General features: G+C 45.8%; 1 protein-coding gene across 2 annotated transcripts in view; it reads right to left on the reverse strand.

The window, feature by feature from the left end:
* The window catches only part of DIPK2B (divergent protein kinase domain 2B), a 77,074-nt gene extending 50,532 nt beyond the window's left edge, over positions 1-26,542 (reverse strand). The window contains exon 1 of one of the 2 annotated variants that reach the window (XM_083172673.1): positions 26,254-26,542. In XM_083172673.1, coding sequence (XP_083028799.1) covers positions 26,254-26,471 — 218 coding nt within the window. In that variant the 5' untranslated portion in view covers positions 26,472-26,542. Of the gene's footprint in view, positions 1-201; positions 270-26,253 lie in introns of those variants that run through there. The other variant, XM_083172674.1, reaches the window with a different exon arrangement.
* Between the last annotated feature and the right edge of the window lie 305 nt (positions 26,543-26,847).

Genomic DNA, 26,847 nt, shown 5'->3' on the forward strand with positions numbered 1-26,847 from the left:
GTATTTCTATCACATGGGCGGCATATTGGCAATAGTACTACTTAGTGTCTGATTCATGTTTGTACTGCATGCAAATGCTTTCACTATAGCAAAGGTTTAGGCTATGGAATTGCTAATCGTCACATGTAGCGGCTGCCCAGAACAGAAACTACAAGGCCACTGGAACCCTTGCAAAGTCATATTGAAACTGCATACACATACCTCCCAACGTGACCCATTCCAGGAGGGACAAGATGCACTGTTTCTGGACATCCATGCTAGTGGCCATTTCAGAGTTGCAGGGCTGCAGCACAGTCCAAAATTCAGATAGGGGAGCCCAAACCAACTGCCACCCTAAACAGCACAGTCTGGACTCACTGGCAGGTGTGGCTCCCCTATATGAATTTGCAACAGTGGTACAGTCCCACCTCTGCAACTGCAACTGGCAAGTATGTCCAGGAGCACATAATGTTTTGCCCCTCCTGGAATGGGTCATGTAGGGAGGTATACATACACATACTGTACACAGCCTATATGCAATGATGAGGATCATTGACTGCTTATGTATTCCTTTGGCCATACAGATGGGTCTGCAACAGTACCTATTCTGGTGCCATGTTTCTCTATGTACATGATCACAGCTGAAGCAGATACACTCCCCAAATATAGACAGGTGTTTTTGTGTTTTTTTGCCATTACCTTCCCCATACGGTCCCTTCCTATAAATCACTCTGCTTTACAAATATCACTATAAGCGAGAACATCTGCCCAGTCTGCATGAACACAGGCATTGCTTACAAACATAAATTAGGACATGAATTTATATTGGATATTATGACCGCATCTTAAAATTACATTTCTTTACAACTTTGGGGTAAATCTACTAAAATGGGAGCACTATTGAAAATAGGATGTTGCCCATAGCAACCAATCAAATTATAGTTCTTATTTATTTAGTACCTTCTAGAAGATAATAGAATGTGATTGGGGGCTATATGCTACATACCATTTTCAGCAAAACTCCCATCTTAGTAAATTTACCCCTTAGAATCTAAGGGCGGGATGTACTAAAGGGAAAATGCGGTAAAACCCCCGTTTTACCACATTTTCCTATGTGCTATTACCCGGCAGCACCGATTTCGCCGGCCAGGGTATCGCCCTTTGGGTGGCGATACCCTATAGAAGCCTGTGGGCTTCTTTTCGCCGCCCGCCGCCTCGCCACAACCCCGCCGCCTCGTCGACCCCCCCTTTCCCCCTCCCTTGGGCTTACCTTCTTGCAGGTCCTCCTGGACCCCGGAAGGTAAGCCCTTCCTCCCCCTAGCAATGCAGCTGGACGTCCTTCCAGCTGCTGGGGGGAGGAGGAGGCGCCGGGGACAGCCTGCTTAGCTGTCCCCGGCATGAAGGCAGTTCAGGCGGCAGGGAGGAGACGGAGACTTCCCGCACACCACAGTAAAGGTATCGCTGGGTGTCTCCGTTACCGCACCGCGATGCCAGCCGCATATGTTAGTACAGGTATTGTGATCAGTGCCATAGATTAATTATTTCGAGGAGAGTAGGGGGGGGGGGGATGTTGCGAAACTGCACTACATCCATATACTACCTCCCCACACTACATCTCTACTCTACCTTTAGATTGCTACGCTACTGTACCTCCCACAACACATCACTACGCTATCTCCCCATACTACATCACTATGCTACCTCCCTCACTGCATCCCTAAACTACCTCTCCACACTACATCCCTACGCTACCTCCCACACTGCATCCCTATGCTACCCTACATCGCTATGCTAACTCCCACACTGCATCCATACACTCCATACTGCATCCCTATGCTACCTCCCAACAGTGAATCCTTATGCTACGTTCCACACTACATCACTATGCTTTCCTCCCCCAACACTACATCGCTACGCTATCTCACCACACTGCATCCTTAGGCTTTCCTCTCCACAATGCTTCCCTTTGCTACCTCCCCACACTGCACCTTTTTCCTACCTCACATACTGCGCCCTTTCACTACCTCCCCACACTGTGCCCCTTCGCTACCTCCCCACACTGTGCCCCTTCACTACATCCCCACACTGCTCCCCTTCGATACCTCCCTACACTGCTCCCCGTCTCTACCTCCCCACACTGGATAATAGCATTATATCAGTTATATCATAGTTATTTAATTTGTTTGACATTTACTATATCCAGTAAAAGTAGCAGCTAAAGGGTCCCTGCACTGGGTCAAAGCTGCATAGCGGTATGGGGCATCATGCAGAAAGAAGGAACAAGTGTGCATGGTGAGGGTAAGGGGGCAGCACAGGGGTGAGGTAGTCATTGTTGGTACTGGCATTACCATAGGTCCTATCCCCCTAATTTAGTTTCTAGGTATTTGTTGTTAAGCCTGTAACACAAATATAGCAGCACTAGGAGCAAGGATCCTGCAGGTGGTTGGAAGGAAGAGGTGTGCAGAAGCTTCTGCTGGCACAGGAAGCCTTATATGGGGGGAGGGGAAGAGTGTACACTTATACATACTGTCGCTTCATGACCTGGCTATCCTACCACATACACCAGATAGGAAGATAATAAACCCTGCAATTTACAGTGTCCCACTCCCTGGCTTCCTCCATGAGACTGCTCCAAGCACTCTACTGGGCATCTGATGCTGCCTGCCCTGCTGCACTGGGCACTTCCCTTTTATCACACTCACAGTAATGCGGAGCCTGTGCCATTATGCAGGGGAGGGGAGGCAGCATCATCATACAGCAGCTGTAGCAGAAGAGAAGAAATTGGAGATAAATACCTTACTGTCAGCTCCACTACGCTGGGACCACATTCATCATGATACCAATTAAGTGGCTGCTCTGCTGCTCTCTGGTGAGGTGACCCCCTCAGGCTCTGGCCCCTGTCATGTGACCTGATAGCCCAGCCCCAGACACAGGACACAGAGGGACCTTGCTAGTTGCTACAGCAGCTGCAGGTGCAGGCAGGCAAGTGAGGCGGCGATACGGATTTGTTTGTCAGTGACTGTGACTCACATGCTGCTGTCATCATGGCTGCCTCCGTGGTTAGCCAGTGCACGGGTCGGGCAGCAGCAGGCCGGCAGCACAGTCAGTCACAGTCTCAGACTGAGATTGTGATTATGTGCCAGCGAGTGCCCGGCGCCCCCACAGTCCCTGCTGCCCCTCGCTCCCCCAAGCGGCAGCAGGGGCTGCCTTGCACAAGCTACGCCACTGTTTAAGATCAGGGATATGAGTATAAAAATAAAACTGTCCAGACTACATGCAAAAGCAGCCAGTGTTTACATTGCCTGTAGAAAAATATGTACTTTCATCTCTTGCATTGCTACATAATGCATAATAACCCTCTCTGCATCCTTACATTAAGAATGTCAGCAGTTAGGATTTCAGAGTCGGGATTCACATTAATGTCAGCTTTCCAACACCACTCTTCTGTCCATCAGCATCTGTATTCTGACCAGGGCCGGCGCCACCACTAGGCAGGACTAGGCATTTGCCTAGGGCGCTGGCCACTGGAGGGCGGTACTGAACCGCCGAGGTACCATAGAGAGGTACCAGAAAGCAGGGAGCGGGGAGCAGGTGAGTATGTAATCCTCCTCCCCCTCCCCGACCCCATCCCACCCGTTAATTAACGCTGCCCCCCCCCCCACGCCGCCCGCTTCCTGCACCCCGCTGGGGGGATTGCAGCGCGGCAGTATCGCCCGCACACCCCCCCCCGTGCCGTATCGCACCCTCCGTACCCGAACCCCTCCCCCCCGTGCTGCAGTATCGTCCGCATCATCCGGGCGGCGGGCGGCACGGGGGGTTTTGCCTGGGGCGGGCGGGGGGCTTGCACCGGCCCTGATTCTGACTGCTGGCACCTGGTACAAACCAGATAGATATTGGATGTAGGCATATGCCCAACTATAAAATGTGTTTATTCATATTTCATTTTTCAATTTTTTACTTTATTGTAAGTATAGTAAGATGTATTTGGATTATTTTCTGTGTAAATGAGCTCACCGGTATTCTTGATTACAGATAAAGAAAAGGTGGAGAAAACAGTGACACCTCCTAAAGCTGCCAGAAAACGCACATACTCAGAAATTACCTTTACACCAAGAGTGGCACCTGTAAGGAAACCTGTCTCCTATTCACCTGTTTTGTTTAGTTTTACAAATGTATTAGAAAAACATACATCTCGGCTAAAGGCGCAGTCATTTTCCATAGAAATATTTAAATTTACATAAGCCTAATGCACTTCCTGCTTGTAAAAATCAAGAAAAATCCCCCATAGTATTTCTATACTCTTTCCTCTCTGGAGAGAGCACAGAACAGTTGGCCGTACATACTAGGAATGTGCACCGGCCACTTTTCGGGTTTTGGGTTCTGATTACCTTGAGGTTTTGGGTTCTAATGGGTTTTGCCAAAACACCTCCTAAATGTTTTGTGTTTGGATTTTTTTGGTTTTGGGTTCAGATTTTTTTTGTTTAAAAAGCATAAAAACAGCTAATATCGCTCCTACGCTATATTAACCTCAATAACATTCATTTCCACTCATTTCCAGTCTATTCTGAACACCTCACACTATTGTTTTTATGGCAAAATGTTGCGCCGAGGTAGCTGGATAACTATGCTAAGCCACACAAGTGTGTGGCACAAACACGTGGCTAAAGAGTGGCACTGCAGCAGCAGACAGGATGGCAGTTTAAAAAACTAGGCCCCAAAAAGACCCCTATCTGGCTTGATCGTGCACTGTTTACCATGTGCAGCCAAGGAGCGGTGGGCATTTTGTGCAGCACAGAGTTTGTCTGCAAGTGTGTAACTGTTTCGATCACTTTAACATCCAACAAGATCCCTATCTGGCTTGATTGTGATTATGATTATTATTAATAAATTTAATGATCTGATTTTATGATTAGGTACTGCTTGGCACTCAGTGGCACACGTCAGTGCACCAGCATGGAATTATTTTTTACAGTCCCGCGCAGCACAAGTATTATTTTTTTATTAAATTATATATAGCAGCCTAGTATGTAGTTGTACTACTAGGTAGGTACACTTAGGCAGTAGCACTGCCAGTGGCAACAGTGGACTGAGTAAATAATACTGGCAACCTCTGCTCACAGTATTCAGTGCAGGCAGTACCAGTGGACTATATATAATTAAATTATTTAAAGCCTTGTGAAATCTGTCGCCGGGCAATGATGTTCTGCCCACGCGGATGGACCCGAGTCAGGCGGGAATCTCCGAGTGCTGCTCGGAATCGGGCTCGGAATGATGACGTACGTGGGGGATCGGATCTCTGGAATCCGAGTCTGCACATCTCTAGTACATACACAACTGGTGACCTGGCCCTGGGAGCTTCCATGATTCCTATTCTTCATTAGGCAGGGAGCTGAGATATGAGAATACAGCCACCTGGAAGTGAGAAGAGGTTCTCTATTTTGGAATATATATCAATGCTTCATTAGGTTATGCAACGGAACAGAGTAAACCAATATAAATCACACATTTTTCATGTTATGGACTGAGCTGATGTTTAGGGTCATGCTACCATGTTCCTAGGACACTGGTAGCAGCAGTTTCAAATTGGCTACCTTTGCTGAGTGTGGTTACAAATACAGGTTATTGTAATGAAAATGTCATTTTCTATGATGAACTCTGTAGTAACTATTCAAAATTGTATTTTTGTAAGTACAATGCATATTGGGGGAAATTTACTAAAGGAAATTTGTAAAAAAATAGGTGTATTTGTATTTAGAAATACACTTATTTTTGACATTTACAATTCCGAAAATACGGCAATTCGTATTCGTATTGATGTGCTATCAATACGAATACGAATTGCCGTATTTTCGGGATATTGCCGTATTTCATTACAATAACCTGTATTTGTAACCACACTCAGCAAAGGTAGCCAATTTGAAACTGCTGCTACCAGTGTCCTAGGAAAACTTTTACCATGTTTTGGATCAGATAAATGGCCAGACTAATTGTCATTGAAAAACAGTCTTCATTGCCTTATCACCGTTAGCTATTGGATCTTTACTACCTCACCGGTGTACATTTATGTCTCTCCTGTTCGATCCCTGTGTATATTTTTTATGTCATATTACCCTCATAGATTCCACTTTGTTGCCTAGCCAGGGCCGGCAACAGAAATCTTGGGGCCCCATACATTGATATTTCAGGGGGCTCCCACCCCCTTAAGCACTAGTAGTTGTGTGGAGCAGGGTGGGACCTTCCAGCTGCAGTGGCAGGAGGCAGAGCTGCCTGGGGACAGCCTGTCGGAACACGCAGGGACTCGGGGGTGGAGAAGATAGGAGGCTTACAACTGCATTGGCGAGGCTGACTGGTGATGGACTGTCGGGACACGCAGCTCCCGGCCGCCACTTACACACACACACTGACATGAGGCGGTGCTGCTGCGGAAGGCCTCCTTCAGCCTTCCGCAGCAGCACCAGCTCAGGTCAGTGTGTGTAAGCATCGACCGGGAGCTGCGTGTCCCGACAGTCCATCCCCAATCAGCCTCGCCAATGCAGTTGTAAGCCAAGCCTCTTTTTCTCCTCTCCCGAGTCCCAGCTGGTCCGCGCCGCAAAATTCTTGTTAGGGGGGATTAAGTTCCAGCTGCCCCCCAGTAATCAATTGCCGGGCACCTGAGTGTACGGATGAGCGGCAGAATTTGGGGCCCCTCTGATTGCCGGGGCCCGGTTCAGCTGTCCCCCTTGACCCCCCCCTGTCGCCGGGCCTGTGCCTAGCAAATGTATGTGACGGGATCATTTTTTTTTATATTGTAATTACGCTGCTGCATCTTCGCTGTAATAACTACCGAGCCATTCCCCCATTCAGCCCATTTGCCTATTATCCGACTATGGGTTCGAAGCGAAAGGGGGGGGGGGGAGATGTAGCTGGGTGGTTGAGTAGGATGCGAGAGGTAAGTTAGTCTTAGTTTTGGCATAGATTAGCTATTATAGTTAAGGCCACTAATCTGCCTTCTCCCATAATTATAGTAGTTAAGAGGTTTGGCTTTGGTAATTTTTCTGGGATCCAGGTACGCCTCAAGTTGGGGGTGGGTTGTACAGGGTGGGGGGTTTTGTGGAAGGGTTGCTTTGGGTTTATGGGGAGGCATTTTGTTTTATGTTTGACGCGTCGATATTAATAGTCTATTTTTGTATTTTATTCTACTAGATATACAGCCATTTTGTAGGGAATCTATGTTAAGTAACCCTAAATATCCTGGTACGATAAACCATCCTGTGCCTTCCTGGACACCCACCCGTATGGCGCCTTCGGGTATTTCTGTTTTATAACTAATGCAGGAAATTATGGTTCTTGCACTGTACTTATTTTTTGCTACATATGTTGTATCATATGTTCTACTAGATGTACAGTATCTATGTATCGACGTGCTTGCCTGTTTGGGCACTTGTTATTTGAAAAATCAATAAAAATTTACAGGATTAAAAAAAAAAGGGTACTTTTTTCCTAGCACGGCGCCCGTCGGGTTTAAGTTTAAGGTACTTAAGGCATGCGGTCGACGCGATGGACCTGATTTTATGTCAATCACCAGTGTATTTGCCTGTGAAAGACAAAATCGCGTTGATCGGGTCCATCGTGGGCCATTATAATTGCCGTGACGCCACCGATGCGGTCAACGTGATTTTCCCATAGAGAATAATGTTAAATTAGAAAATCGCGATGATCGGGTCCATCGCGGCCCATTATAATCGTCCGCAACGCGACCGACGCGATCAACCCGATTTTCCCATAGAGAATAATGTTAAATTATTTTTAAAGTTAAAATCAGGTTGATCAACCCGATTTTACATAGGGAAGTCACAGCGAGCCACCGAGCCCGAAGCGTGGCGAGTGCAGCGTGCCCCGCGAGGGGACGCGTATACCTGTGAAGTTATGTGCCTGCGCTCGCCATGCTTCGGGCTCGGTGGATTGCTGCGCTCGCCACACTATATAGAATCAACTCCACGCCGACGTGAATAGTGGGGGTATGAAAAGGTTGGAGGACACGTACCGCCGCCCCTCGAGGGCTCGCTGCGCTCGCCACGCTTCGGGTTGGCGTCAATAGTGGGGTGGCGTTAACAATGGGGGGCCTTTTCAACCATCAGGGGGGGTTTGCTATTAAAATGGGGGGTTTTGGGGCTTTTTACATTCAAATAAATATAAAATCAAGTCTCAGGGACCATTTTACATTGATTCCAATGTAAAAATCGAGTCGATCGCGTCGGTCACATCGCATGCGATTTGGCTGGCATGCGATGCGATCGACGCAATTTTTCCGACCCGATCAATACAATCAAAATCGGTGGCGCCGTGCTAGGAAACAAGTACCAAAAAAAGGTGTTACTCTGAAGCTATTGTACCTTTTTAAAATGCTTTATGTATTGTTACATCCACAGATTCCAGTAGGTGACCAACCCACAGTGCCACCGCCAGCAAAGAGACAGAAAACTGAGGCAGCATTAGTAGAGGAGCCTTCAGTTAAAGCTGATTACATTGATGACTTGAACTGGGGAACATCAGAGACAGATTTGAAGGCCTATGTCTGTATGGCATCAAACATAACCATAGGTGGGTTGAATAGTACTTAGGGCCTGATTCATGTTTGTACTGCACATGCGTTCATAGTAGCAAATGTTTATGCTATGGAATTGCTAATCATCGCAAGTGATATAATCTCCAAGCCATTCGCAATGATCGGGGCAGGCCAGGGGCAGACGGCGGTGAGAACTGGGAACATCCATGGGAACTCCCAGCGTTTTATGGGCATCCCAATGAAAGCACTGGGTGTTCCCATGGGTACGCGGGTGGGATGATGTGTGCTGGGGGAAGGTGGTTGACAATACAAAAGTAACTTTCCACTTACTTCTATTTTCAAAGTCAGGATAAATCATTCAATGGTCGGCAACTATAAAATTATTTCTCCTGCAGCAGAGGCATGAGAGGTGATGTGTTTTGTTACTCATCCCCTCCCACGGTAGCAAGAGGAATTGGTGGCGTGGGGGGGGGGGGGGGGGGGTGTATTGAGCAGGGTGGTGGGGCAGAGTCACAGGCGCCTGGTAAGCTCTTACCAAGCAAACTAGAATCAGCACCTGTAAGCAAGAACATGACAGTATCTCGGTGCATGCGCAGTGTGATCCCGGCACATGCACAATCTGCATGAACATAGGCATCGCATACAAACATGAATTAGAATGATGAGATTATATTTGATATTATGACAGCATCTTAAGAGTAAACTTCTTTACAATTTAGGGATATATTTACTAAGATGGAATTTCTATTGAAGATGGGATGTTGCCCATAGCAACCAATCAGATTATACTTCTTATTTATTTAGTGCCTTCTTGAAGATAACAGAATCCGAGTGGTTGCCAGGGGAACATCCAATCTTCAACAGAACTCCCATCTTATCAAATTTACCCCTTCAAATCGAATTCAATGTACTGCTGCTTTTTGGGCATATATACATTTAACACACATAAATTCACACATACACACACCACATACACTGCATACATACACTGCTGGGATGTTGCCCATAGCAACCAATCAGATTATACTTCTTATTTATTTAGTGCCTTCTTGAAGATAACACGTCAGCATGGAGTTAAGAATAGAAAGTGTGGCGAGCGCAGCGAGGGGATATGGATTACTTAACATGTATTCCGCGTGCACTCGCCACGCTTCAGGCTCGTATTCCGTGCCCTCCCCACACTTTCTATTCTCAACTCCACGCCGACGTGGATAGTGGGGGTATGAAAAGGTCGGAGGACGCGTACCGCCGCCCCTCGCGGGCTCGCTGCGCTCGCCACACTTCACTCGCCACGCTTCGGGTTGACGTTGATCGTGGGGTGGCGTTAACATTTGGGGGGGCCATTACGAACTTCAGGGTGGCTATTTGGGGTCTGTGGGCCATTTAACATTGTTCCCTATGTAAAATTGGGTCAATTGGGCCATTTAACATTGTTCCCTATGTAAAATCGGTAATCGCGTCGGTCGCATCGCATGCGATGCGAACGACGCGATTTACATTTCACCATGCATTTCTATGTAAAATCACGGCCATCGCATCGGTCGCATCGCATGCCATTATAATGGCATGCGATGTACATGCGATGCCCGCGATGGGCGCCCATCTAGGAAACAAGTACCCTCCCATCTTATCAAATTTACTCCTTCAAATCTAATTCAATGTACTGCTGCTTTTGGGGCATATATACATATAACACACATAAATTCACACATACACTGCATACATACACTGCATACATGTACATACATACATACATACATACATACATACATACATAGATAGATACATACATGCATAAATACATACATAGACAGCATACATAAATACATACAGACATATATACATACATACACACATGCATATACACAATAGACACACCACATACACTGCATACATACACTGCATACATACACTGCATACATGTACATAGATAGATAGATAGATAGATAGATAGATAGATAGATAGATAGATAGATACATAAATACATATATAGACAGCATACATACATACATACATACATACATACATACATACATACATACATACATACACACATGCATATACACAACAGACACTCACAATGAATACATACTGTACAGGTATACAAACAGACACAAAGAGCATACATACATACATACTGTACATACATAGAAACAAACACAGACATCACACAGCACGAAACAAAAGAGGGCAGAAGGACATCAATCAATATTAGGGTCCATTTAAGGTCGGAGCTGCTGCTGCTGCTGAGGATCTACATGGCTGCTCAGTAGCTCCCTCTGTTGGTGTCTGTGATCTGCAGAGAGCTCTCTCTGTTAGGAGCAGCAGCACTGCAACCAGGGCTATTTTTCAGCAGGCTCCAGCAGGAACAGAGGCCCTTATTCTAGTTCACTCTTTCTGACAAAATATTTCTTAGATGGATAAAAACCATGTGCACTGCAGGTGAGGCAGGTGTAAAACCCCACCCAAATCTAATTATCTCTGCAGTGCACATGGTTTTGTCCATCTAAGAAATATTTTGTCAGAAAGAGTGAACTAGAATAAGGGCCTCAGTTCCTGCTGGAGCCTACTGAAAAATAGCCCTGACTGCAACTATCGTGCTATGTGAGAGGCCAAAGGAGTGCAGAGACTGAGACAAGCCTTTATCTATCTCTAAGTGCATCGCTTGATGGGACACCCTTAAGGGACAGGGGGGCCCTGGTTAAGTACCCCTGAATCTCCCTTACTCTGGTTCTGCAGGAGGGGGAAACTTACCTAAAGTCCTCCATTTATAATTATTGTGCCTCAGAACAGGGAGGGATGTAGGGTGTGGAGGGATCCTGATGGCATTGTTACGGAGGTTACAATTACATAATTTACTGCTAAATCCAGGAGAGAACACTGCAGACATTTTTCCAGCATAAGAAATAATGGGGAGCATTAAAAGTGCTCTGACTCCTCCATACAGGCAACCTCCTAGATACTGTCATTTGAAATAGTTATTCTCTGATCATCACCCATGATTAGTAGAGGATTAATTAGTAGAGGACAGGAGTCATGGTGCACATATAGGGGGAAATCTATCACTCCTTGCTTCAATAATTGCAGTTAGAGTAGATTTAAGAAGATGAGTGTATAAATAAAACTTCCATACTACATGCAAAAGCAGCCAGTTTCTACCCTGTGTGTAAAATAAGATGTATTTGCATTGCAACATAATGCATACTAGCACTCTCCACCAGTGACGTGCGGTGAGGTTAGTGGTTGGTGAGGCACTGGGTTGGTGGAATCAGCGACCAGGGGGTCTGGGGGGAGGGCTGGGTCCGGGTTGCTTCTGCGCTGGCAGACAGGTGTCTGACCCTCGTCGCTGGCTCCACCAAGCCGTCACGGGGTCTGCCCATTGGTCTGCCCACATACCTCTTCTACTAAAAAAAAAAAAAAACACTTGTGGCCAAATGTACTAGACTGTGTTCAGTGGCTGTGCAGGATGCCAGCTGAACTCCGAGGTTTTTTTAAGAGGGCAATCATTTACAAGAGATGGGTTTGCCTTGTAAATGTCTGCCTCTTTAAAAGAACCTCGAGTTTAGCCGGCATCCTGCACAACCACTGAACGCAGAGGCTAGTACATTTTGCCCATATACTTCACTTAGTGGGGGATGTTAGTGGTGCCCACACCCCGTGTGCCAGTGGAAAGGAGGAGAGCAGAGAGCCCTGGGATATAAAGTACACAGACCCACCTTGGTGTCAAACATGAAGAAACAGGGGGTGTGGCCACTCAAAAGGGACGTGTCCTTGAGTGCAGTGTACCACACCAAATACCACTTCTACACATTATGCATATAGTAGATCCCATTATACTTGCTCTTTACACATGATGCCAAACGAAATGAGCCAAAATTCAGATAATGCCACACAGATAGAGCCAAAATTCACATAATAGCATACAGATTAAGCCCAAAATCACAATAAATACCATAAACAGGGACATTGCGTGCCGAAGGCACGCACCAAAAATTTACACCATAATGACAATTACACGTTAAGCCACACACCATAATGTCCATTATGTATTATGCCAAGCATTGTAATGCCTATTACAAATTATGCTGCATACTGTAAATGCTGCTTACCTACATGCTCTTTGCCAGGGGTTCCGTGCTCGTTGCCATGTGGGATTACATGCTTGATGCCAGGGGTTCTATGCTCGTTGCAATGTGGCATTACATTGCTTGTTGCCATGTGGAATTACATGCTCACTGCCATGTGGGATTACGTGACTGTTGCCAGGTGTTCTATGCTCATTGCCATGGGAGGTTACATGCTCGTTGCCATGGGGGAATACATGCTCCTGGTAACGAGGGGACAGCTGTCGCCAGGAAGAACTGTGGGCACTGACAGGTGGGCAGAGAGCCAGGGGCTGCCCGGCTGTATTCACAGCGCTGCCCATCCCGGCTATTTGAAATCTTGCGCTGCCGCCTGCTGGGTCTCAGAAGCGGCAATGGTGGCTCCTGACTGGCTGGCGAACCCGGGAGATGGAAGCGCAAGATTTCTAATAGCCGGGACGTGCAGCGCTCTGAATACAACCGGTAAGCCCCCGGCTCTCTGCCCGGCTGTCAGAGCTTACAGTTCTTTCCAGCAGTGGCTGTCCCACACCCCGTTACCGGGAGCGGCCGTGCATACCCTGTGGCACGGGCATAACTAGAACTTTTATGGCCCCATAAAAACCGGGAAGAAGGGGGCTAGGGAGACAGGGAGGGGGGAGACAGGAAGGTAAGAGAGGGCACTGAGAAGGCAGAGAGTGGGGAGAGGGGGCTGAGAAGACAGGGTGTGTGAAGAGGGGGTCTAGAGGGGGCTTGGGAGACAGGGAGTGGGAGAGGTGAGACAGGAAGGTAATAGAGGGCCCTGAGCAGACAGGGAGTGGGGAAACAGGGGGGGGGGGGGGAGATGGAAGGGGGATAGATGGGGGAAGCTTGGGAGACAGGAAGGTAAGATAGGGGCCTGAGCAGACAGGGAGGGGGAGTGGGTCGGGAAAGGCTGTGGAGAAAGGGTGGAAAAGACTGGGATTAGGGAGAAAGGGAGGGGGAGTAGGGGGCTAGGTATACAGAGAGGTGGCTGAACAGACTTGGAGTGGGAGAGAGGTGGGTGGCGACAGTAAAAACTTGGTAAAGTGCCTCCTTAGACAGTACCTGCCTAGTCCCCCTGTACCTGCCTCCTAAGCCTCCTAAGACAGTACCTGCCTAGTAATAGCGGTGCAGACCACTCGCTGTGCTGCGCTGCGCTGGCATCTCCAGCTGCAGCCAGTGATCACTGCTGGCGCTGTGTCCCCCGTAGAGAGGCCCTGGCTGTTCCCCGCTGCCGGAAGCTAGACCCCCAGTCGGGTCTCACTGACAGGCACGATCAAGTGCCTGTACGTGCGGTAGGGAAGGACCCCACAGCAGCAGCTGCTGAGCGGCTCACTACAAGCGCGGCAGGACAGATATAAAAAAAAAGTCAGAAATGACAGCGGGGGGGGGGGGGGGGGCACGTGCCCGGGTGCCCCCCCCTAAGTCCGCCAGTAAGCCTGGGCACAGGCTGATAGCAGCGGGAGCTATCGCGCGCCCCTGAGCGCTTCTTCTCTCTCCCCTTCCCCCCTCACGGCAAAGCAAGTCGGCGGACAAGCCATGCAATGGCGTCCCGTCCGTCCGGCTCTTCCTCCACTACTGTATAGATAAAGCCCCTCTGTGACAGTAAGGGACGTGCTTTCTGCGTACATGAAAGCACGCCCCTGTCACTGTGGAGGCGCCACTGTCCCCAATCACATCTGCCCTCAGTGACAGGGGCGTGCTTTCATATAGGCAGAAAGCACGTCCCTGTCACTGAGGCACTGCTATAGGTGCCGTATATGCACCTTTTTTAAATGGGCTTTTGCAGCCCGATGCTCGGTCCCTCCCACTGCCCGCCCCCCTGTTTAATACTATACTATAGGCAGCGGGAGGCACCGCACTTGGTGCCTCCTGAACGGAGAAAAATGGAGAAAAAGTATTATAATAATACAAAGCATATACATATGACACATAATATGTGTCATAAGTATTTTCTTTGTATTATTTTATTATATTAATCATTAATGACAGGGGAGGCACTGCCTCCCCTGCCTCCCCTGACTGCACGTCCCTGCTCTCCACATACATAAGTGTCTGGTACTATCACCGGCCAATCTGCTTCTATCTCCTTTTTTTAAACCCAGCCTGTAACTTAACAGTGAGGAGCTGATTGGCCGGTGATAAAGTTCCAGGAACTTTATCACTTCTCCTTATCACTGCTTCATACATCAACCCCTTACATTCAGGATGCCAGCAGTTGGGATTTCAGCATCTGCATTCATATCAATGTCAACATTACAGCACCAGCCTACTGTCCGCTATTTGATAGATATTGTCAGATAGATATTGGATGTAGGCATATGCCCAACTATAATATGGGTTTATTCATATTTAATTTTTAAATTTTTACTTTATTGTAAGTATAGTAAGATGTATTTGGATTATTTTCTGTGTAAATGAGCTCACCGGTATTCTTGATTACAGATAAAGAAAATGTGGAGAAAACAACACCTCCTAAAGCTGCCAGAAAACGCAGCTACTCAGAAATTACCTTTACACCAAGAGTGGCACCTGTAAGGAAACCTGTCTCCTATTCACCTGTTTTGTTTAGTGTGAGGTTAGCAAACTGACCGTAAGACTGTAATTATGATATTTTATTAGGTGTAGTAATTAATGTACTATTTTAGTCCGTCTGTACCCTCTTTATGTCTATATTCCCCCTATATGTGTGTGTAGTTCCAGATCATATATTATTAGGCTGTATAATCCCACCAGAAATGTAATGTCTGTATTTCCCAGGACTTTATTCATGTAAGCATTATACCATTGATACCATTTGCCCGTGCCCTTACTTGGTCATACAGGAAAAGGGTTATCATAAACTGTCCTCCCAAAAGGCAATCTCCACAGGGGGTGATCCAATTACCCTGCTATTGTGCTGCTATTTACAGGAAAGAGATAGCAGAGGAACCATCTCCACAGGGGGGTTTACAATTCTTTGTAAACCTCTGGGCTCTAGCAGACTTTGTGGAACCGGGCACCGCAGGGGGTGATCGAATCCCCCTACTATCAACAGGAAGGTTGTCCACAGGGGGTGATCAGCCCATAATGTAATCAGCCGATTATTGTTCCTGCTATTTACATGAGGGTGATAGCTGAAGGACAATCACCACAGGGGGTGATCAAATTCCCCTGCTATCAACAGGAAGGTTGTCCACAGGGGGTGACCACACAACGTAATCAGCTGGTTATTGTTCGTTGTATTGATACTCCCTTGCATATCACTGGTCACTAGCAGACTTACTGGAACCGACCCAGCAGGGGGGCTGCAGCAGATGGCCAGCTGGATATTACCTGGGGGGATGTGTCTGACTCTGGGGTCCACCAATCCGAACCAAGTACCGGCCCACTGGCAGTTTAAGCCCCGTGGGAAATTGGAAGTTTTTAAAATGACTGGCACACAAGCCAGGAGGGAAAAAATTGATGGACTGTCCTGGACTAAGAGGTTATGCTCTGTCTAGGTATCGTGTGGACTTATATGCTATCACTGCTGTGTGGAATAAGTGATAGTTTTGTGCTTTGGACTGTGATGCTACAAGGACTTTGCTACCCGGATGTTTTTATGCTACATTTGCCTCTTGTTCCTGTCTTTATCTACATGTGTGTGCTGTGATAAAAATAAACCATATTTTGGTTTCATCTGCTCGGTGTCTGAGTGATTGAGGAACCCCGTATCTTCACATTTGGCGGCAGCGACAGTGGGATCATTCAGACACCAACCATCGAGCACAGAAAGCACAGAGAACAGAGGATCAGACCATATGTAAGGAAACGGAAAATGCAATAAGGTGATGATGCAAGTGAGCAGGTGTCAGTCCTGTGAAAGGGAAAATGTTTCCAAGGAAAGAAAATCGATGCCTCAAGACCCCTGCAGCAGAGGAGCTCAGGGACGGAGGTTCTTCAGTGTATCGGCAGGCTGGGAAGCCGGATCTGTTATTTATTGTCAGGAAAATGCAGTATATCTGGGAGTACTGGGAAGAGGCTCAGCAGATGATCAGCGGGTGGAGAGTATCCAGCATACAGGACAAGTTGTGTTACCTGGGAGATGCATTCCTGCACTGTAAAGGTGAGGCCACCTCGTGGAATCTGCTGGGGGAGCCAGAGTTTGTAGAATTCACAGAGGAAATGATTGCTACAGTTACCCAGATGCTACAAAGAGGACAATATTCTGAGGCTGAAGGACAAGTCCAGAATAAATTGATGCCCCAGATAGAACCAGAGGAAGGGTCTAGAAGGGGGCTACTGCAATCTGGGCAGACAACCGAGGGGTCTGCCACGGAATTAATTGTTACCGCAAGAGAAGGGTCGTTGTCAGGGGGGCCCCTAACTGCCCTTGAAGAAATGAGTATGGAGGAGCTGATAGCAGAATGTCAGCTGCGAGGTATACCCATCCAATCCTGCACTCGCGGGGAAATCCTTCAGCAGATCCTTCACGATCAGGGAGATCCTACAAATGCATTTGCTGATTATCGGGCATGGATCCTCCATTTCGGTGCACAGTTGAGTGTGTGGGAACAATTGCAGTGTCTGGAGGAGTGCTTCGTGGTGGCAGAGGAAGAGGCGATTGATCGCGGGCTCCTGGATACCCCAGCATGGCAAGATCAGTGTCGCAGGGGGCGTGATGAAAGGCACCGCCTGCAACAGCTTCTCCCACAGCCTAGGGGAGAAGCTGCTCAGTGTTCTATACAGGGGAAGGTTATCCCCAAAATGAAGGAAGTGGGGCCTGTGAGCCAGGCACCCCGGGAGGAGCTGCACTACTGCTTCCCTTTTGCTGAGGTAGGAGATGCAGAATTATTAACCTGCTGCCAGGGGATCTATGAGGACTGCGTCCAGGAGGAGATCACAGTGGTTAGAGGAGTATATGACAACATCCAGGCCACAAGCATACCAGTCGCAGATGATGTCGTGCTTCAGGCTGCCCAGCATATTCAGCTGGGGAAGGTGGTTATCCTGGAGACTGAGGACTGCGCAGAGGAAGCGGCAGGTGAGACCCAGGCTTTTGAGGGGGTAGGACTGGCCTTGGACCAGCCTGCCCTGCAGCCACCAGCGGAATTGTTCCTGATGGAGGGTCCCTTCTCAGCCCTGGGCATTGAGACCAAATGCTGTACTGAAATTTGCCATGCCCCTAGTGTGGGTTTGAGGTAGGAAGGGCTTGACAGAGTGGCGGAAGTGCCAGGGCCAGAGCTCCAATATTGGGCTGCCGTTTGGCAGATGTTCCTTGGGCAAGAGGGGGAGGTGGAAACTGCTCCCTGCCCCCTTGTGCCAGAGACAAAAGTATTAGCACACCCTATAGGTGTGCCCGGTGTGAAAGTTTACGATGTTGCAGAGGGGGGGTACCCAACATTTGAGGACGGGGGATTGCTAACTCACTTGTTAGTTAACATGCATAACTTATATTGTGATATTGCCCTTGCTGCTTCTGCAAACCAGCCGCCTTTTACAAGATGGGTTTGGTATGATGTCACTCTGTGGGACTCAGGTGGTAGATCCAAACCTCAGATTCTCTGCTCTGCATCCCACTACAGGTTGTTATTGGTTCCAGAACAACTTGGTACAGGAACTAAAATAGTAGGGGAAGGAATGTGAGGTTAGCAAACTGACCGTAAGACTGTAATTATGATATTTTATTAGGTGTAGTAATTAATGTACTATTTTAGTCCGTCTGTACCCTCTTTATGTCTATATTCCCCCTATATGTGTGTGTAGTTCCAGATCATATATTATTAGGCTGTATAATCCCACCAGAAATGTAATGTCTGTATTTCCCAGGACTTTATTTATGTAAGCATTATACCATTGATACCATTTGCCCGTGCCCTTACTTGGTCATACAGGAAAAGGGTTATCATAAACTGTCCTCCCAAAAGGCAATCTCCACAGGGGGTGATCCAATTACCCTGCTATTGTGCTGCTATTTACAGGAAAGAGATAGCAGAGGAACCATCTCCACAGGGGGGTTTACAATTCTTTGTAAACCTCTGGGCTCTAGCAGACTTTGTGGAACCAGGCACCGCAGGGGGTGATCGAATCCCCCTACTATCAACAGGAAGGTTGTCCACAGGGGGTGATCAGCCCATAATGTAATCAGCCGATTATTGTTCCTGCTATTTACATGAGGGTGATAGCTGAAGGACAATCACCACAGGGGGTGATCAAATTCCCCTGCTATCAACAGGAAGGTTGTCCACAGGGGGTGACCACCACACAACGTAATCAGCTGGTTATTGTTCGTTGTATTGATACTCCCTTGCATATCACTGGTCACTAGCAGACTTACTGGAACCGACCCAGCAGGGGGGCTGCAGCAGATGGCCAGCTGGATATTACCTGGGGGGATGTGTCTGACTCTGGGGTCCACCAATCCGAACCAAGTACCGGCCCACTGGCAGTTTAAGCCCCGTGGGAAATTGGAAGTTTTTAAAATGACTGGCACACAAGCCAGGAGGGAAAAAATTGATGGACTGTCCTGGACTAAGAGGTTATGCTCTGTCTAGGTATCGTGTGGACTTATATGCTATCACTGCTGTGTGGAATAAGTGATAGTTTTGTGCTTTGGACTGTGATGCTACAAGGACTTTGCTACCCGGATGTTTTTATGCTACATTTGCCTCTTGTTCCTGTCTTTATCTACATGTGTGTGCTGTGATAAAAAGAAACCATATTTTGGTTTCATCTGCTCGGTGTCTGAGTGATTGAGGAACCCCGTATCTTCACATTTAGTTTTACAAATATATTAGAAAAACATTTATCTCAGCTAAAGGCGCAGTCATTTTCCATAGAAATATTTACATTTCTTGCTTGTAAAAATCAAGAAAAATCCCCCACAGTATTTCTATACTCTTTCCTCTGTGGAGAGAGCACAGAACAGTGGGCCGTACATACACAACTGGTGACCTAGGCCTGGGAATTTCTTGCTTCATATTCTCCTGAGGCAGGTGAGCTGTGATGTGAGAATGCAGCCACCTGGAAGTGAGGAGAGGTCCTCTATTTTGGAGTGTACAGTATCAATGCTTCATTAGGAGTTATACAACTGAACAGTAAAGCAACATAAATCACACATTCATCATGTTTTGGACTGAGCTGATGTTTATAAGAACATAGTCTGTCTGTTCACTAAAAAACAGTGACCTCACTGAGAAACAAGGTCATGCTACCATGTTCCTAGGTCATGCTACCATGTTCCTAGGTCATGCTACCATGTTCCTGGTAGCGGCATTTACAAAATGACTACCTTTACTGAGTGTGGGTTACAGATACATGATATTTTAATGAAAATTTATTTTTCTGTGATGAAATCTATAGTAACTATAGTAAGTTCTTAAAGTTGCTATGAGTTAATTGAGCACCAAAGTTTGCAAATGAAATAGTCTACACGTGTGTATATAATTTAGTATTCTTGTCTGACACCATGTTTCTGTAAAAGTTCTCATTCTGAAGCTACTGGACCTAAAATGCTTTTATGTATTGTCACTTCCACAGTTTCCTGTAGTTGACCCCGCCACAGCACCACCCCAAGTGAAGCGGAGAAGAACAGAGGCAGTAGTAGTCGAGAAGTATAAACCAACCATGGAAGATGACTATCTGCTATTTCACTTTCTGGCCTATTGGAGCGTGACAAGAAATACGCTTCTGAGAAAAACAATCTACTAAATTTACAGCAGAAGGACATTTTATCACAAGGCTTAGTACATCTTGCCTTAAATATTTTTGTGACTGGGGCTCAAGCCAGGTCCTGTCCATATTTCCATCAGCCTCCAGCACTTTTTCAAAATGATAAGGCCTTGGCACAAAAAATAAATTTCTGTAGTTTTTAGGCATTATGTGTTGAATTACCTTCATTCTACTTGTCTGGATGTCAACTTTTCCTGATCTCATTAACGAATGCTCCTTATTTGTGATGGACAGAATTGCTAAATATATTGTGGCTTAAATGTCTTTAATGTGAAAGCATGTGTTTTCCTTGGATGTGTAATGGTTAGCATTACTGCCTTACAGCACTGAGGTTATGGGTTTGATTCCCACCATGGTTCTTATGCTGGCCACACATTAGACCGACTTTCCTCCAACCATCCAACTAGTTGCTTGGATGGAATAAAATCTGGTACTAGATGGGAGCAAAGGACAACCAGAAATGTGCTCACAAACCAAAAATGGACAAAAACATTTAGTCAATTTGTTTAAATCAAACAGGTTCAACTACAGTACAGTACAGTGTCTGAGCGACAGTTTTTGTCCTTATCCAAGTTCCAATCCAGTACCATATTGTTATTTTATCAAAGCAACTAGTTGGATGGTTGGAGAAAAGTTTGTCTAATGTTTGGCCAGCATAACTATGCAGAGTTTTTATATTCTCCCATGCTTGAGTGGTTTTACTCCGGTTTCCTCCCACAATCCAAACAAATATTGGTAGGTTAATTGTCTCCCAGCATGTATAGGTAGTAACATAGAAACATAAAATTTGACAGCAGATAAGAACCACTTGGCCCATCTAGTCTGCCCCTTTTTTAAACATGGTAGTGAATGTATGTTGTAAGTTCCACTGGGGCAGGGACTGATGTGAATGTTCAATATTCTCTGTAAAGCGCTGCGGAATATGTGTGCGCTATATAAATACCTGGAAATAAATAAATAATACATTGTTTTGGAGGGGGTGATCAGAGTGAGGAGCTGGCCTCCACTAAATGATCAGAGTCCATCAGGGAGAAAGCTAGAGAACACAGGGCATTCTCTGTAAAAATGGACTCAACCTGTTTATGGTACACAGCAGTTTATAGGTGATTCAAGGTAGCCATTTATTGGGGGAAATAAGGTCAGGGAGAGCTGCAAAGTCTGTATTTTCCTATGAGATTTAATTTTTTAAATATGCTGGAAAGGTGATGTACTGTAGATTGGCCCTCAATCTATGCTTCTATTAGAATGCTTTTTGCACCTACCAGGTATATAGAGACAATTTCAGTAAAGAAAGAAAAGCAAGTTCTTTTGTGTCTGGAACAAACCATGTTGCTTTGCAAGGGGAGTAAATACTTTTATATTGTTTCTCTGCAGGGTAAATACTGGCAGCTTTTACTTGTAGCCCACAGACAATTGACATCTCTATTGTTACACTGCAATATAGATTTCAGTTTTAACACAACTCAACCAAATGTAAATCTCTCTGCACATGTTACGTCTGCCCCACCTGCACTGCACATGGTTTTGTCTCATTTGTGTGCTTTTTTGCTTTGCTAACAAAGCTGAATTAGGCCCGTAACACAGTATATATGAGAAGGCATATTTTAGGTAGAACTGTGCACAGACCAATTCATTAAGAAGATATATTCTGTGCCACACACACAGCATTCCACACAGTAGTGTATCGAGTATTTATTTTGCCACATATCAGTGTCCCCAGATCCTATTATGACACACAGTAGTCAATCAGCTGGCAGTCCACAAAGGCTTAGATTACTTGCCCTGGTACCCTTCGGGGGAAGCCATAGGGTGCAAACACTTTTGGGCAAACATGGGTGCAAATCAGCTGGATGAAGGGGTAATACAAACACTACAAAAAATAACAAATACTGGTAATGAACCAGCTATTCAGGAATTGCCAAGTAGAGACTGGATTGAACTAGCTAGACCAGGCCTGGCCAACTTGTGGCTCTCCAGATGTTGTGAAACTACAAATCCCAGCATGCCATGCCACAGTTTTAACACTACCTTATAGCAATCCTGTTGCAAGGCATGATGGGATTTGTAGTTTCACAACATCTGGAGAGCCACAGGTTGGCCAGGCCTGAGCTAGACAGTAACCGCTAAACCAGGGCTGGGCAACACCGGCCCTCCAGATGTTGATGAACTACACATCCCAGCATGCCTTGCGTCAGTTTCAGCATGGCCACATAGCAAAACGAATGCAAAGAATTCTGGGATGTGTAGTTCACTAACATCTGGAGGGCCGGTGTTGCCCAGCCCTGCGCTAAACAGATACTGAACCAGCTATTCAGGAACTGCCAAGTAGAGACTGGATTGAACCAGCTAGACAGTAACCGCTGAGCAGATACTGATCCAGCTATTCAGGAATTGCCAAGTAGAGACTGGATTGAACCAGCTAGTGAGTAACCTCTGAGCAGAAACTGAACCAGTTATTCAGGAACTGCCAAGTAGAGACTGGATTGAACCAGCTAGTAAGTAACCATTGAGCAGATACTGATCCAGCTATTCAGGAATTGCCAAGTAGAGACTGGATTGAACCAGCTAGTGAGTAACCTCTGAGCAGAAATTCGCCCATCTGATTTTTGGGCGAATTTTAGACACATTTATACAAATCGCATACCAATAAATATGCGATTTGTATACTTTTCAATGTGAAAACATCAGGATGCGATGTGCTGCGAAAAACAGCCATCGCATTTACAGAATGTCAAATTTGTTGGCCAAAATCGCACTTCTTTCACATTTTCGCTGCTCATTAAATATGCGAAAATGGAAAAACATGCGATTTCGGCCGTTTTGCGAAAAAAAACGCATCCCATAGAATGTCACCCATTGTCTTTTGATCAGGCATGACAATGGGCTTAAAAAAAAATAAGCACACCAAACAGTATCAAGTACATACAGTATATGTATGTATAAAAGATACCTGTGAAAAAAAAATGCTCCAAACAGTACAGATTAAATATATATTGGTGCGTATCACAGGCATTACAAAGATTAAAAACAGTATATGCACGTATCACAGAGTTTACAGATATGTATTACAAAAAAGATGCCTATGAAAAAAAGATTATTGTGAGAAAATGCCTACCAAACAGCATAAATATTTCATATATATTTCCACATATCACAGGCGGTATAAAATTTTAATATATTGTTTGCGCCTATCACAGACAGTACAAGGATTATAGATATGTGCTATGAACAACATACAGTGAGGTACAGCCAGCAGTCACAGTACCGTATGCAAGGCCAGCGTCAAAGTACTGTATGCAGTGGGGTTATAGCCAGGAATCAAAGTACCATATACACAGTTGGATACAGCCAGCAGTCACAGTACCGTAGGCACAGTGGGGTTATGGCCAGTAGTCACAGTACCATATGCACAGTGGGGTTATGGCCAGTAGTCACAGTAATGTATACACAGTGGGGTTATGGCCAGCAGTTACAGTACCATATGCACAGTGTGGTTATGGCCAGTTGTCAGGGCCGGCGCCACCACTAGGCAGCTTTAGGCATTTGCCTATGGCGCTGGCTACTGGAGGGCGGTACTGAGCCACCAAGAAGAACATGTGCAGTAGAAATCTGCCAAGGACGACAGCAGTACAGCCCAGCAGGTTGCAGGAGCGGGGAGCAGGTGAGTGATACAACCCCCCCCCCCCAACAACACAATGGTAATCCCCCACCACCCGCCTCTGTCTTCCCCGCTGCTACCTCCGTGGCTGCGCTGCTGCTGCTTCTGTCTCTCTCAGCACAGCTACACATGGACGCAGGGGCTCCCCCACCCACTTCACATCCTTCACATACACCACCCCCTCCCGCTTCACATCACCACCACCCCCCTCCGCCGCCCGCTCCCTCCCCCCCACGGCCATCAGTCACAGTACCGTAGGCACAGTGGGGTTATGTCCAGTAGTCAAAGTACCATATGCACAGTGGGGTTATGGCCAGTAGTCACAGTAATGTATACACAGTGGGGTTATGGTCAGCAGTCACAGTACCGTATACACAGTGGGGTTATGGCCAGCACCTACAGTACCATATAAATAATGGGGTTATGGCCAGAAGTTACAGTAATGTATACACAGTGGGGTATGGACAGCAGACACAGTACTGTATGCACAGTGGGGTACAGGCTGCTGTCACAGTATGCACAGTGGGGTAATGCAATGTAAAAGATAAACTACAGCAGAGCGTGCAGCGGAGTGTGCACTCTGCATACTTTTTTATCCCATATAATGGCACCGAACCGTGTTCCCGACACCTTATTCTTGCAATTCTTGTGACAATCTGGCGCCGGAGGACGGTGCTCGGCCTCACTCTGGGATCCAGGTCTGGTGGGAATGGGATCCCATTTTTCGCATAGCGGTTCAGATTCCTAGGAATCTGAACCACTCATCTCTACTAATGAGATATCGTGGGGATGGGTCCCAAGTGTAAACACAGAATGCAATTATGTTTCATATACACCTTCTACACAACGGATCTATGATGTCTTGATCAACCATGTTATGTTAAAAACCATCTAGTTAGACGCCTAAAGTAAGTTGACCGCATCTAGATAGCATTTAACGGAAGTTAGAAGCCAGTGTTAGAACAACTGGAGCATCGTCGACGGCCACATAGTCACTTTTTTTGGTGCCGAATGTCACAGGTCGACATGGTTCATACTTTACTATCCAAGTGGACATAGAGATTATAATAGTGTGCCAAGCTCAGCGAGCCCTGCGAGGGGATACTGTGCACATATACCGTGTCCACGGGGACCCCTGTAACATTTGGCACCAAAAAATTTGAAAAACTCAACCATGTGACCGCCGACCACGCTCCTGTCGCTCTAACACTGGCGTCTAACTTACTGTCGATTTAGATGCAGTCGACTATCTTTAGGCATCTAACTAGAAGGAGTCGACTAAGGGTGGTCAACCTGGTCGATCTAGACAGCTTCGATTCGCTATACCAGGTAAGAGGAACCGTTGGCTCTCCAGATGTTGTTAAACTACACATCCTAGAATGCCCTGCAACAGTTTTTGCATGACCAAATAGCAAAACTGTTGCAGGGCATGCTGGGAGACGTAGTTCAAAAACAGCTGGAGAGCCGAAGGTTCCCCATCCCTGCGCTATACCATAACTATACACACAGCCTGAAGGTCATTTTATTATTATACTTTATAGTAGGGTCCCACAATGGTTCTGCAGAACCTCGTAAAGTATAAAATAAACATTCCAGACTGTGAGAAAGGAATTAGGGTTAAATACATTTTCAGTACACAGTAAGAATACGGTAAACAGAGGAGTAAACAGTACAATAATAAAGCAGTTGTCAATAATGATTATATTATTATTATTATTAGATTCCCTCATGCCATTTTGTATAATTGCATTGTCTTCTTGACAATTTTATTCTAAGCTTATGCACCATATTATCAAATGTTAGATGTTCGGTTCTCAGATGTACTTGGACATATACCATTAGGATTTTGGACTAGACTTCTGTCACCTAATGCAAATTAAAGGCTCCTAAAAAAACATATAATTTCTCCTTGGTCCACCTCTTGGCCACATCTGCATCTATAAAGGTCCCCTAGGCTTCAACTCCCCCATTCTGACACCTGGTTTACTTTACTTTATCTCCGTGTCTGTCATTCAGTTTGTTTATATATAAACAAACTGATATATCTGCTTTTGCTGTACATTATATTTGTAGAATTATATTGCATTTGTGCAGAATATATACTTTCATTCATAATATAAATTAAGAAAAATATCACCTACATAGTAATAAAATGAGCTTAGAGTAAACTAATGGAGAACTCAGGTGTAACTGCATGTTATCTATTTATCTCTACATATGTGCATAATATGTTGCCTATGTTACATACAGTATATATTTAGTACAATGGGCTGCTGACCTGATTTCTTCTTTCAGAAACTTCTTGCACGCGGAGGTCCCTATACAGACATTGCACTTGTCGAGTCCAAGAAAGTTTTTCCCAAAATGATAGGAACTTTTTAGTTTAGGATCTGAAGAATTTGTTGCTGCCACGTTTTCTTTCTTCATCACAGATAACAGAAGAATCAAATAAAGAGGAAATAGATTCAAAATGAAAAAACATAAGGAAGATCCCATTTTCACTATCTCAGATTAGTCCAATTATGTGAGCAATTTCTTTAACAATCCAATATCACGTGTAAATGGAAGACGTGTTGCAAGCATTGAAAGGAAGGAGGAAATCCATGCAGGATGCAGATAATACACATTACTATGGTCATGCTTCCTATGGTCATTTCAGGTGCTTGGCTTTTCAGCACTAACAGTCAGAAACTTAAAGAATATAAATCAGGCTCAAATCAACTTCACTTTTAAGGATTAGTAACGGTCATTGTTGTACTGCACATAATAGTCAACATTTTAATACTTCTAAATAAAATATATATAAACGTATTGTTTAAATATTCTTCATACAGTAAAACATATATCATATAAATGCAGGGATGGGGAGCCT

Source organism: Crinia signifera, chromosome 2 (genome assembly GCF_055691185.1).
Source record: "Crinia signifera chromosome 2, ASM5569118v1, whole genome shotgun sequence".
Taxonomy (NCBI): domain Eukaryota; kingdom Metazoa; phylum Chordata; class Amphibia; order Anura; family Myobatrachidae; genus Crinia; species Crinia signifera.